Here is a 15,125-nt window from a genome sequence, read left to right as displayed (position 1 = left end):
CCTCATTTCGTGTGTTCAGGCTCACATTTTCACTCGAAATTTGAGTAGAATTGAATTGAAGTTTGAGCTAATACAATGTTGGCCTCTTATAGGCCATTTTAGGACCAGTATTAAAAAATTCTAGACATCCCAATATTGGTTCTTCTGTGCATGTTCAAATAGGACCCATACCGAGCCAGTTTTGAACCCAACTGGAGCCTAGGTAAAATTGTTGCTAGGGTTTATTTACAAAATATATATTTCGTATTTTCTAATTATAGAAAAACAGTCTAATAGTTACTAAAAAAGTCTTTTAGATTATCAAACACATTGGTCATATTTCTATTAAAATATAAAACAAAATAAAAAGTATTTTGAAATTTTTTGTATTATTTGTAATCAAAATTTTATCAATAATTTACTTTGTAAATTAAATAAATTTCAATGATGAATAACTGTTTCTCTCAGATTTAAATAACTGCAAATAAGTGCAAATTTGAAGGATTATTCTTTTGAAGTGAGCAGTGTGTGGAAGATCTAAAGATCTAAATAACTGCAAATAAGTGCAAATTTGAGGAATTATTCTTTTGAAGTGAGTCGTGTGTGGAAGATCTAAAGATCTAAATAACTGCAAATAAGTGCAACTTTGAAGAATTATTCTTTTGAACAGGGCTCGAGAAAACTCAAAAATTTTACCCGTCCCCGAGGACGGCTTGTCCAACAATGTACCCGTCCTCCTTTGAAACTAACCCGTAGCTTCTAAATAAATAAAAATATAATTTTCTCTTATTTATTACAAACATTTATATAAATTGCACAATGAATTGGTAGTTACTAGGATTACATTATACAGTAATAAAAGAAATACTAGGTTACTAATAGGGACCTAGTATTTCTCTTACGAAATAATTTATTTCTTTTACGAAATAATTTAAATGACAAAGGTCAAGTTATCTAGAATGTCAATTTATCCGAGGGTACTGCGTTTTTTAAATGAATAAAATATGACGTTTGTCAGTTCCCCAATCAAGCCAATGATTTGCAGGCTTCTGCACAGAAATCTGAAAGGGGTTTTCCATTTAGATAGATGTTCATAATTCCGTTTAACGCTTCTTGTTTAAGACCAGTACGCAATGTGCTTTTTTGTAAGTTCATTGCTGAAAAGCCCTTTTCAACAGCTGCAGTACTCCCAGACAAAGAAAACATCAATTCCACCATGCGCAGTATGTTTCTGTATTGTGGGTCATTTTAGAAGTGAGGAGCTAGACCAGTGTTTCCCAACCTTTTTTGTGCCATGCCCCACTCAAGCCTTTCTAAAATTCTTGTGCCCCCCTATGTGACATACATAATTTTTAATATTAAAAAATTGAATTGTTCACATCAGAAACTTAAATGATAGGTTTCAGTGAGAAATCTCTAGGAAATTGTTGACGAAACACAGTAAGTAAAATTTCAACTTATAATGAAACTTATAATGAAAAACTAAAATTCAAATTCGAAATAATTTTCACAAAGATTTTTCTATAATGATTTAATATTTTAATTTAGAGAGATCCTTGCACTTGCTGCACAGAGATTTTATGTTAGTTTCCAATTTGGTTAGCTTGCAGCCTCAACTCTACCCACTGTGTTATATCCAGGCGATTTCCCTTTTTTTTTACTAGCAGCATTTACAGCACTAAATCCACATTCAGCTAAATATAAAGATGGAAACGGTAACAATAGTTTTCTTGCATATTTGGTTGAATTTGGTATTTGATTTCTGTTTCCTCACAAAGTCATGCCATCACTCCTTTTATATAAAAATAAAGTTTTAACTGACTTATCATTTTGAAATTTCTGAGAGTTCTTCTTGATACTGCATATTTCATATAACAGACAAATGCACTAACATTAGCTGCATCATCCTTGTTGAAAAATCTATTTGCTTTAAATCAGAAAATCCTTCTTTTAAATCAGCCGATAGAATTTTCAGATGATCGACAATAACTAGTAAAGCGGCATCATATACTTTTAATTTTTGGGGACAATTAAACTGATCCAAGTTTTTGTTTTCAGACTTAACTCAATAAGGGCAATGAAACCAAATATCTTCGTTTTTGTATCAACAAGAGTTTTATTTGTTCCTTGAAGTTGCTTATTTAATATATTTAGTTTTTCAGAGAAATCGGCTAAATAACTCACAAATGCTTTACCTTCGACTGTTAACAGATACTTCATATCAGGTTTGTCGCTTAAAAAATCACTAAGAGTATCAAACAGCTCCATGAATCTTTTCAAGCAGTTCCCTTTAGAGAGCCATCTTACTTCAGAGTGAAATAAAAGTTTCACATGGTTTGCATTTTTTTCTTCACAAAACAGCTTGAAGAGGCGCTTACATTTGGCATTAGCTTTAATAGCATTGATACACTTTATTAGTGAATGTAAGTACTTCATTTAGAACAGGCGACATGTTTTTAGTTACCAAGTTTTCCCTATGCACAACTTTTCCCTATGCAATAACACAATGCACAAGAGTCATTTTTGGATTCTCATCTTTCATCAATTTTAAGTAGCAATTTTTCTTGCCCATCATATTAGGAGCACCATCTGCAGCATGTTATATTTTTCATTGGTATATTATTGACATCTAAGTAGTTCTTATTATATAATATCTTTGAAGGTAGTGTTGCTTTCTAATCTTTTACAGAACAACATTTCTTCAACAAAATGCCCTTTATCAATATATTTTACGTAAGTTATCAATACTGCCACACTGTCTATCAAAGTTGATTCATCCATTTGCACTGAGAATTTTCTTGTTTCTAGCTTGTCAGCAAGTTGTTTTTTAATATCTTCACTCATTTCATCTATTCTTCTGCTAACAGTATTGTTATTGAGTGGCATAGCTTTTACATCGTTTTCAAAAACCGTTTTAAGAAATGCTGATATCGACGGTTTTTTTAATTCTCTCCTATAGTATGATTTCTTCCAAATTTAGCGATGAATAAAGAAATTTCATAACTAGTCTCACGAATACAAGTATGAGTTGAAGTGTGAGCAGTAAATAAAGATTTTACTCTTGCATTGCAGGCATAAAAGACATACTATGGTATTGATTTCTATCACTGAATGTTGCGTAACACTACAGAAGTTGTGACGGGCCATTCAGATGCGAACAACTGCATAGTTTAGAAAAATTTTAAACCGCCAAGGGGTCTACGCGGAGCCTACCATATCAACACCTCCTAGAAGTAGAAAGGCCTCAGCACGGATCAATTTAGTAGTCCGATGTGACGAAGTTAACTGCGCAGTTGACGAAAAATAAGAAAGATGTCATTACGTTAGGGGTACAAAGCTGCGCAGTGGTTGAAAATACAAAATATGTCATTACGTTTGGACTACTAAGGGATATTTATGGTAACCCGTGCTGAGGCCTGTTCTTTCTAGGAGGTGTTGACCATATGCCGCAGGGAGGTTAGTTAACTTGACGACGCCAAAAACCCAGTTGATATTTTGGTCTCATCAAACGAATTTATAATATTTATTGACCACAATTATTTAAGAATTTGCTTTTTCTCTTTCAATTTTGGGACCGTGATCTAGCATTGTATTTAATTGTCCCGGAGCAAATGGGTAAAACTCTTGTCGAGTCCATTTTCGAATCGCCCCCCTTAACAATCAAATTGCCCCCCAGTGGGGCGTGGGCCCCACGTTGGGAAACACTGAGCTAGACTCTTGTAAGATAACAAAAATTGAAAATTTATCACGAACATTAACGGGAAAATGGCCGTCCGCGCGGACGTCGGATTCGAGAAATTCGCTATCCGCGGGGAATTTTTGACCGCCGAGGACGGGCGGACGGGTGGTTTTTCGCCCCCCTGCTTTTGAAGTAAGCCGTGTGTGGAAGATCTAAGGATCTAAATAACTGCAAATAAGTGCAAATTTGAAGAATTATTCTTTTGAAGTGAACTGTGTGTGTAAGATCTAAAGATCTAAATAACTGCAAATAAGTGCAAATTTGAAGAATTATTCTTTTGAAGTGAGCTGTGTGCGGAGGATTTTACCATTAAAGCAGAAAAAAAGACACCGATGCTTCATGCTGTATTTGATAACCATAAATTGTTAATATGTTAAATGTAAAATTTATCACTTATTTTGACCTAAACTAATACAAAATACTAAAACATAAGTTTATTAAAATTCTGCGCCAAAGGGTTAATTACTTGTTATATTGTAATTATAGAGACAGCTATAAAAAGTCAATAATTGATTTACAGATAGAAACGTATTCACGTGTAACACATCCCACGGTAAACATATCTCCTTTTGTCTGCGACTGAGAGATAAGATAAGCTCGAATCATCAAAATATTTAATAAAAAGCTTTCTTAGACTATAAAACTGTCACCCGAGAAGTAAAATGTCACCCCTAGCAGCGATTTTTATTTCCTTTTCTCTGATTAATGATGTCCAGGGGAAAATTTTGCAACCGTGCGAAGTTGCAGAGGCTATGATAAGTTTGGGTCAAAGCAAAATAAATGCTGCCAAATGTAAGTAAAAAATGATTTAATTATTAACTTGCGCTACACTTTGGAATTTAAATGATTGAGATAAACATTGCTTTTGAAACCGTGATTCAAATCCTCATTCTGACATTGATTCAAATTTGATGATTTGTAAATTTCATCATTTAGTAAATGTAGCGTATCTTTAAAGTTGAATAGACTATACTATATTTATTGGGTTCAAATTATAAAAAATGACTTAAAAAGCGTAGGGAAAAATATTTTGTAGGAGTATACCTTGATTGCAATAAAAATTGCTGTTGAAACGGTGATTCAAACCCCTAATTTGACATACATTCAAATTTGCTGATTTAAATTTGACTGTTTTCTTTAACAAATGGATCTATTAGATGAGTAGAGTCCACTATGTTTATTGGACTCAATGGGTTTTGATCAATTGAGAAATAATGTTTCCTAAACACAGAAGGGAGATATATATAGTAGGCGTTTGCCTATATTGAGAAAAAATTTATTTTGAATCGTTAATTCAAATCCTCATTTTGCCATTGATTCAAATTCATTGATTAGAATTTGACTGTTTTCGTTAATAAATGTAACGAATCTATTAGTTTAATAGAGTCTGTTATGTTTATTGGACTCAATGGTTTTCAATTAATGGATATAATTGAGGAATGTTTCACAAACAAAGTAGGGAAATATATTAGTCAGGGATTTGCCTTGATTGAGATAAAAACTGAACTTGAATCGGAGATTCAAGTCCTCATTTTGACATGCATTCAGATTCGTTGATTAGACTGTTTTCCCTAATAAATGCTACCCATTTTGTTCCACCTCTATCAAGGAGAGGTTTTTTAAATGTTGGCAAAATCGTCATAAATTCTGTAAGCTTTAGTCGGCTACCATTCTATAAGGTATTTTGCAGCCCTGTTTAGCGGGTTTTAACCGATGAATCTAATTGAAAAATAATGTTTCCTAAACAGCGTAGGGAGATACCTAGTTAGAGAATATTTTCTTGTGTTATATACCACTTTAGCTTTGAAGGGTTAAGTGGTTGGTTGCTATTGTTTAATCAGTCTTTAATAGTGTTAGTATACAAAACTTATCACTATTACTATCCTATCACTTTCTTTTATAAAAGAACCTTTTTGATTATTTCAAAAAGAGACATGTTCTTTCGCGGACACTACTTAGCAGTAGATCTAATAAATTCATGCTATTCACAATAATCACTACCTGTTAGTTCTTTTAAACTAATATATAAGAATCCCAATTTAAACGAAAACAGTTTTAGAATTCGATAAAGGTCTTACTTGCAATTAAATATGTCTATAAATTCAATGCAACGAAGAGAAGAATCAACATTGTACAATTAATTCGTGGTAAATTCATTTTACAGTGAAAAAAGTGACATTTCAATAAATGTATATAAGAGGTTGTAGCTATTACATACAAAAGTCAACTGAAAGTTAATGTGTGCAATATTATGTTATTATGTGCATAATGTTATTATCTGCCATATACTCAACCGTTGTCATATTTTGTAGGGGTATGTCTTGCAAAATTTGCAAGTGGTTTCAACACTCAAGCTTTAAGCGAGGAGCAAAAAGATGGTAGTTTTGATTTTGGAGTTTTTCAAGTAACTGAACATTTTATACTAATTTTTAAATAATAGTATTCATAAAAATTCAGTTTTGATTCTCCATCATTTTGATTAGCCAGACGCAGGTCTACCATCTACTTCATAAATATTTTTTTTCAATCTACTTTATTTACATATTTATTTTCTACTATTGACCTAGTTAAAATGACCATTTTACCCCCTTCCGAAAAAAAACCGTTCAAACGTTTAAAACGTTCATCCACAAACTTTAGGACATAATTAGCTGTTGCCACCGGCACAGGGTTGCGAAATAAAACAAATGACGATAAAAAAAATAAAAAAATAGTCTGCCAGTTGCCACTCGATGGCCACTTAATTGCATTTTATTATTTTTTTAATAACTATGGAACTATTTTGAATATTTTTCAGTATTCTGAAAACTACTTTATTTCACCCAAGCTTTATGAAAATTTTCATCATTTTAGAAATGAACCTTATTCTGTTTACCCTATTTCAAGAGATGCTTCAAATTAATATCTTACACTATTAATATCAATAATTTTCTTAATCGTTTAAAATTTTCAATTTTTGAAAAAGTGATCAAATGTTTTCAAAAAGTGATCAAATGTTTTAAAAAAAGGTCATTGTTAAAACTGCTACAACAGGTTAATGGTCCGTAGAAAAATTTCTAATTTTGTCCAACACAATATACAAAACATAAATTATAGTTGTTGATTTATTTAAAGCAAAATTAAATTATTTGGCTGCTTCTAAAAAATATCTAATTCTCCGATATTTCATAAAATAGTTTCTAGAAATGGTTTTTTAGAACGTCTTTTTGTTTACTAATTAGCGTCATTTGTTCTATTACTATTTGGAATGTAAATCTAGCGGCGTTTGAGATTCTATGTTCTTCATATGTTATTTAACTATGTTCTTCATATGCTTTACTATGTTCTCCTAATGTTTCCTATAAGTTTCCATATGCTCCCATTATATTTTTTATATGTTCCGCAATCTGTGCTGTCTATGATTACGATTTCTTTGATATACTCGCGTGGTCCCTGATAAATAACAAATATATAACAAATAATACAAAATTAAATTTTCGCATCATTTTTAACAATTTTGTTTTTAAATTTTTAGATAAATGACAAATTTTGCAGACTCGGTTCAAAACACAATTGTGGTGTACCTTGTACTGGTAAGTTTCTATTAAAAATAACAATGTTAGACATGTTTATTAGATGTGTGATTTATTTTCGCATACTGATTAGCTTTCTTTTCATTAAACAGATCTTGTAAAAGATAACGTACGTCCAAGTGCCAGTTGTGCCTTAAAAATATTTCAGAAGGAAGGATTCAAACAATGGTATTTACATAATACATTTTATTTCAACCTTTTCAGATTCGACTTATCTGTGCACCCCGTCGAATACAGGGTACCTGGGTTCCCATATAGCTTAGAAAAGTATAAAATTGGTTTTAAAAAAGAGACAAAACTTAATCATTTAATACCATCTCAATTGCTATTTTGCAAAGAAAATGTATCTGGAAGAATATCAGACCTTTAAACATTAAAATGGTTTTTTTGAATAGGAAATTTCTACTACCCTGAATTTTCTACCCCTATTTACATTTTTCTAAGTCAATTGGGAACCATAAAAGGTATCCAAGACTTAGAAAAAAATCCTTAACTTTGTTAAAAATCCTTAAGTTCATATTTTTCTCAGAATCAGTATTCACGGACTAAAACTGTTCTTCTTCCTTATCTTTCAATTCTATGTTGTACGTTATTCAATACTCGTTATATTACTTAATTGATAAATAAAATATTTTTAAACCAATTGTTTAAGTTACATTAAACATTATTATATTCTATATCAAAGAACTAGTCAAATAATTAAAATGAATCTCACAACTAATTTAATTGAAATATTTCTTAAGTTTTAGCTCATGAACTAGTGTTTATTTCTTTTGATTTTAAAAAAAATTTCTACAAAACATTACAAATTCTTCGATGAAGTTTATAAAAGAAAATGAATTTCGGCAAAGACACTAAAACCAATTTATTAAAGTGCTTCTAGAACTAAAGTTTGTTTCTACGTAGCTAAGAGAATTTAAAAAAAAGAGAAAAGATTTCGACTAGTTTTTCATTCTTCTTTACGAACGAACTAGAGTCATTAATTTTCAATTTTCTTCATCATGTGGTTCGTTATCCTGCAAGATGTAATCACTATTTTTACTCGTCTCCACATTCTTTACTTGAGTTAAGCAGCGAAAAGAAATTTCACATTATTTTTATTGATGGTAAGTTAAAGGAATGGTAATTGGAGAAGAATTTTTTTTCTTTTTCAAGATTTTGAAACTGATGATGGAAAAGAATTTTTTTTACCATCCTGCAACTGAAAAAGGACTTATTAGTATTAAAAATCTTTTTATACGTGTTTCTGAAAATAGTAACAATAAATGTAGAAAGCATAACACATTGCTGGTTAAATGAGTTTAAACGAATAGTGCTTAATGCTCAAATTTGTTTCTTTACTTTGAAATATGCCTTGATAAATTTCTTTCTTTAGAAAAAATAGATTTATTCAGTTTTCTTTTAAAATTATTTAGTACGCTTTTGAAAATGAATGTTTTACTAAAATCTTATCTATTTTTTTGATACTGGAAAATAAATGTTAGTAAGTCTGTTATGACAATGGTTGGCTTAAAATTTACACAACATTTGAATTTTGCTCTTTTTATGCTATGAAATGAAGTTTATGAAACAAAAAAGGGTGACAGCTGATAGTTCATAGTTATAAAAAATGATGTGTTACTGGAAAATAATAACGGTCGCTTTAGAAATTTGTTGAGAATTGTTATTGTTACGTTTAGTGCTTGAAAAATTCATCATTTTTTGGTGATTAGAATTGGACGCCTAGATCATGTGATTTAACACTGTTCGGCCTTTTTTTTTTAGGGAGAAGGTTAAAATCTAAGATTTATGTCAAAAAGTTCATGATCATCCACGCTTTAGAGGACAAAATTGAATTCTGTCTTTACGAAATTCGTCCAAATTTATACAAAACGATCATAAAAGATTTTGACAAAAGCTTGTGTACCTTGACAGCATAGCACCTACCCTCATTACCTCATATAATGTTTCTTACCTTACCCTACACATGGTTAGTACCCACTTGGAAAATTTTAACAGTTCAATAATAATAAAATACAATTTTTCATCTTAATATTATCATGAAGGTGCTGCCTTGTAGGGTAAGGTAGCTGAAGAAATTTTTTCTTAGTGATAGCAACGATTATATTTTCATCTTAGTAATTTTAATTGTTAAATCCTAAATTGTTTTACCGACCATGGTGAATTAATAGAACTATCATACCTATATAAGTTTATGCCAGTTGAGCAATTATACTTTTAAGTCTAGGCGAATTGCTTAGAGTTAAAAAAATTCTTAATACCTCGTACTTCAGCTCGTTGAAAAATCTTTCCTAATGGCTGATGAAGCTGGCAGTTGCACTTAAACCCTATTTTACTGCAAACTTTATAAAGCAATAACATTTTTAATTAAAAACTTGTGTTTTCTATCAAAATTACTTCTTGCGATTACATCGGGCTACCTTTAATTTATTTATTTCTGTAAATTTTGCATTTAAATTTTATTCTATTTATAAAAATACTGATGAAATATTCTGTATATTCCTGAGAAAGTATTCTTAAAATTTTTTAATAAATTTAGACCCACTCCCAGCCCTGTGTTAACAAACGCTATCATCACTAGGCAAATTGATATAACAACAGACGATCAAAAACTCCTCTTTTTTAGCTTTTTCACTTTCAAGAATCTAAGTAAAAAGTTGTTTTTAAAGAAACGTTATAAGATTCAACTTATTATTAATGTAAATTTCATTTTTATAAAAAGCATAAGTTCCAAGCTTTCGTTCTAGTTTAATATCAATATAATAAGCTGATATAAATTTTTATAATGCACATAAAAATAATGCATATTCTTTAAGGTCATGTATGCAAACTGTGGCAAATACTATGACAATGCTGCTCTTAGCCACTTTAAAATTTTTTTGAAAAGTTTTAAATATTAAAAAGTTAGTTGTCAAAATTTATGCTCTAATATTGGTTCCTGATTAAAATATATTATTTAGAATGATTGTATCCCTCAATACATTAGAAATAATTTTAGTCAATGTAATGAAGTTTTGATTAAAGTGTTAGCGAAAAGGCCTTCAGGCCGAGTTGCATAACTGTTACGCTAAACGCTGTGTAGTGGGATAACCATGGGAGATTTTCGTACTATATAATATTTTGAAAGGAAAGTTTAAAAGTAGCATGTTACTTTCGGAACCGAAACGATTCTTTCAAAGTTCAAAAGAAAACTAATGCAGAAAATATATTATTTTCTTCTCTAAAAAATATGGTACGAAATAGTTTTACGTAATTTAGTAACTTAGGTAACTTTATATGATAATAAATGTTAAAATTTTCTGCAATTATTATTGAATGATGATTTAAATAATGCAATTCCTTTATACATAAAATTTTTTTTTTTAGGCCAGCGTTTAAAAATAATTGCCAAAACATTGACACCTCGAGATTCATCATCAAGTGTTCCTTAAGGAGGAAAAGAAACGCTTATCCGTTCCTAAGAGAAAAGGAGATTAGACATGAATAAAAATGACTATATTGTTATTTAAAGCTGCGTCACTGTATGATAAATAAAACTACAGAACGCACTGTGTAATAAAATATTATTTACGCAACTTATACAGAAGCCTAGCAGCAAAATTACTTGGGGCCCCTCATTGGACAAATATTCATTAATCTTATCTTAGTAAGCTTAAAAAAAGGCCGATATTTTCCTATACTTGCTCTATATAGAACTGTCCACTTCCCCCGATATTTCACGACCACTTTCCAACCAATATGGGTCTTATGTAGAATTATTATTGACCAATATTAAAAATATCCCCCTATATTTTACTACCACTATCCAACCAATATCGGTCTTGTGTTGAATTATTATTGCCCATTACTAATAGCCATTCTAGGACCAATATTAAAATATCCCCCGATATTTTACGACCACTTTCCAACCAATATCGGTCTTATGTAGAATTATTATTGCTCAATATTAATAGCCATTCTAGGACCAATATTAAAAAATTTCGACATCCCAATATTGGCTCCTAAGAGCATGTTCTTATAGGACCTATTATGAACCAATTTTGAGTACCACTACTGCCAAGGTAAAATTGCTGGAAGAGAAGAAATAACTCATACATTATTCTGTAACTTATACCAAGAAGCCTAAACATACCAGCATTACATTTTTACATTGTATACATGCCTGCCAACTACTACGCTCTTTGCAAAATACTTTATACAGTGTCAGACATTTAAAATCCGAAGCTTTCAGAATTTTTAGTAATTTTAAAAGCCTCACCTCGGGAGAACGTGAAAAAAGTGGCGTATTAATAATGGCATATTAATTTTTAAATAATTAACATGTAGTGATATGGGAAGTTAATAAGAATATTAAAAAAAATAATTCATTAAAACATAAACTTAGTAACCACTAGAACAAATTTTTACAAAAAGCGTAGAAAGTTGTTAGTCCTGTATCCAAAAAAACAAAATGGAAGACTGTCTGATGCTTAAAGTACAAGGATTGGACAAAAATATGGAAACACTTCTATCCTAAGTCTATGTGAACCATCCTACTTTAAGCAGCAATTCTTTTGTAAGATTGACAAAACTGTTGGCATAGTTTGAGACGCCATGCTTGAAGCTTTTAAAATAAATGGAATTTTTATTACCCATGCAAGATTCGGATCGACCAAAATGAGTAAGGGAAGTTTGTAACTTTTCTTTCTAATTTAATATTAGCAATTTTGAAATCATTTTATAGGACTGCAATATTTATGTTAGAATGCTTTCTTAACTATAGTGGTGCAGAAAAGCTTTTAATTTCATAAGCTGCTTTTGGTCAAGGTCGAAGCAAAGTTCGCATGAGTAAAAAGGACCCGATTTCAAAAAACTTTAAGCATGATCTTTCAAATTCTGTCTACAATTTTGCCATGTAAACTCTTCCAAAACATTTGCTATAAAAAGAAAATTGTTAGCATAGCGTTAGTACCGAAGGATGATTAAGATTGAGTCCTAGAACGTGAAAATCTGATCACTAGGGATCAAAAGTTATTCACAGTAGTCTGTTTTTTTTTGTTCTTTTCTAGGCGCACTATACAAGTTTAAAAATATTAAACCTAACAGGGGCTGGCGTACATGTTGCGACAAACGTCAGGAGGAGTCGGGGCACATTATCTGGATTGAAATTACGTAGGAATCATCACCCGGAAATGTCGTCGTACTCGGCTAGGGGATGCTAAGGGGTAGGTGAGGGAGCACATAACAGTTCATGATAGGGAAACACCCTTTGTGGTTCGTGACTACATTTCTGGGCATGCGATGTCTTTTTGCAATCCCCTTGTAATTTTAATCCTAATAATGTGCCTTGAAATTTGTCGAAACATTTACACGCCCCTCTGTTATATGTAACTTTTTAAACTTACTTCAAATTATTCATTATTATTATTAACAAAAAATTGACTAAAAATGTTTTTTTTTTTTTTTTTAAAATTTGTAGCTTGGAGAGGGAAACCGATTATAAATTTGACTTGAAATCATCGATATAAAAGTATTTAAGTTCAAAAATCTTATGCAACAGGAAAGAAAAATGTTCCCCACAGTAACTTATAGATTATTGCATCTATAGTCATAGAATATACAAATATAGAATCTATAGTTATGGCCTATAGAATATAATGTATTTTTGTATATAAAAATGACTCAAGTAGTTGCAGGAAATTCATAAATTTGTTTTATTTTTAATTAGTTTTTCAGGCAAGTAAAAGTTTACTTCTACAAGGCAATGCACTAGCGAAATGAATTTTTATAAGTGAATGTGTTTCAGATTAAATGTATTCTTGAAACGAAAAATAAAATAAAATAAAATAAAAGTCAGCAACTATTTGATACTCCTGACGACTGCTTATTGTTTATATTATTTTAAAAGAGACGTCTTCGGGCATCGCTTGGGATTGTAGGGGATTGATTATTTTATTCAAAATTTTTTTGTTCAAATTTTTTTTTAAATTCATTAATTTCTATGTTTATAAAGTTTCTCAGTTTATTTATTTATTTTTAAATTCATATTTTATTCATTTTTTAATTGCAATTTTCAATTTATTGTAAGGAAAAGTTCAACTTAACGAAAAGTGTTTTTGCCTTTTCACTATCTCTTAACTTAGTTATTGTATTTTAACAAAAAAAAAGATGTATTTATTTATTTGTTTGTGTTTTTTAACTAAAAATCTTTTTTTAATTTGGAACTATTGCGTAAGCTTGATATCTAATGATGGTGATATAGCTTGCTATTTTTAATTTGAATTGTAAAAGTAGTTTAATAAAGCTTATATAAAATCTGTGCACATCATATTTTAATTATTTGTTGAATGTTTCGGAAAAATCTTTTATTTTATTGTTCTGTTTTTGAAACTAAGCAATATTAACAATTTTCAATTTGTCATTAAAAATTTTTTAATAAATATTCCTGTAAAATCTTCCTGCAATTGATTAAAAAATGCATTAGTGCTGCCATCTAACATTATTACAAGAAACAACTAAAACCTAGAAGGAAAAAAAAAAAACGAAACTCTTTTCACGAATTCTAAAAATATAGTCTAATGATTTGTGGCTAAAGAAATTCAACATAAGCAATAGTTCCAATGAAATATGATGGATTATAGTAGATATGTTATGTAACTATAATCAGTTATGGAAAGAAAGTGATGCTAGGAAATATTATGGTTTAGTAGGTTTCTTTCGTCTGGACAGTTGAAGAATCATCTACTGCAATATCATAGAATTGTTTCCCTCAATACACATTAAATCGGAAAGGAAAAAAAAAAACACGCATTTATCCTTTTATACTCTGATGTCACCTCAGAAACGCCATCAACAGTCACGAACCTAAAGAGTTCTAAAATTTATATAAAAATACTGTATTACGTATTTTAAATAATTTAGTGCTTTAGTTCAAACAGCATTTTATACAGTGATTTTTGGAAATGAATTAAATAATCAATATTTCTCTCTCTTTTCTTAAAAGTATTTAATTTCCCTAAGCTAAATAGTAATCCTGTTCCTATTTAGCTCAAATGTTATTTTTTAAATAACTTTAAACAATGCATGGAACTAGAATTAATTTTGAAATTTGCTTCGATAAGCGAGAATTCTTGTTGTTTAGTGAAATAAAAATTTACGTTTGCTTTTTGAGATAGTAGAGAAACATTAAAAATCACATTAAAACTATTTTATATTTGAAATTCTTGTAACATATTTTAAGATACATTTCTGATAAAATGTCTGGAAAATTAACTGAAATTATATTAATGAAATTCTTTTAAAATGTGCCCAATATTTCATTTATTTCTTCCATGCCAAACGAAAGAAAAGTTGTTGGTGCTTTTTATTATTATTACTTTTTTTAAATTATTTTATTTGAAACTGATTGTTTCAAATTTTACACGACGGACGTCCCAATGTACTTAACTTTTTACAGATTATTAAATAGCTTTTAACACTTAACAAATTCGAGAATCATTGATAATTTTCTAGTACTTCTGAAATTTAAGCATATGCTGTAAAAAAAAAAGCATAAAAGTTTGTACATTGAAAGAAAAAATTCGTAAAAAATATATTAGAAAAATAGATTGGCTCATATAAATATAAATAGATATTTTTATATTGAAACAAAAGTATTATTTTACGTTATTTTTGTCTTTCATCCTTAAACTTCTTTTTTCTTTTCGAAATTTTGAATAAAAGAGGAAATTGAATCTTTCTGCAAAATTCGCCAACAAAAATTCGCCAAAATTCGCCTTTCTGCAAATATAATTAATAATAATATAATATAATTAATAATAATATAATATAATTAATAATAATATAATATAATTAAT

The 15,125-nt window shown here is 29.8% G+C and overlaps 1 protein-coding gene across 1 annotated transcript; it reads left to right on the top strand.

Annotated features, from left to right (window-relative positions):
• Nucleotides 1-4,326: 4,326 nt before the first annotated feature.
• On the top strand, nt 4,327-10,839 carry LOC107438679 (lysozyme C, tracheal isozyme). The gene is made up of 5 exons (XM_016051009.3): nt 4,327-4,510; nt 6,031-6,122; nt 7,233-7,290; nt 7,383-7,458; nt 10,657-10,839. Exons 1-5 carry the CDS (start codon nt 4,381-4,383, stop codon nt 10,775-10,777), a joined length of 477 nt encoding a protein of 158 aa, XP_015906495.1. The 5' UTR covers nt 4,327-4,380; the 3' UTR covers nt 10,778-10,839.
• The last annotated feature ends 4,286 nt before the right edge of the window (nt 10,840-15,125 follow it).

Source organism: Parasteatoda tepidariorum, chromosome 5 (genome assembly GCF_043381705.1).
Source record: "Parasteatoda tepidariorum isolate YZ-2023 chromosome 5, CAS_Ptep_4.0, whole genome shotgun sequence".
Classification (NCBI taxonomy): domain Eukaryota; kingdom Metazoa; phylum Arthropoda; class Arachnida; order Araneae; family Theridiidae; genus Parasteatoda; species Parasteatoda tepidariorum.
Note: the sequence above shows the minus strand (reverse complement) of the source record. Positions and strands in the feature narration are given on the sequence as shown.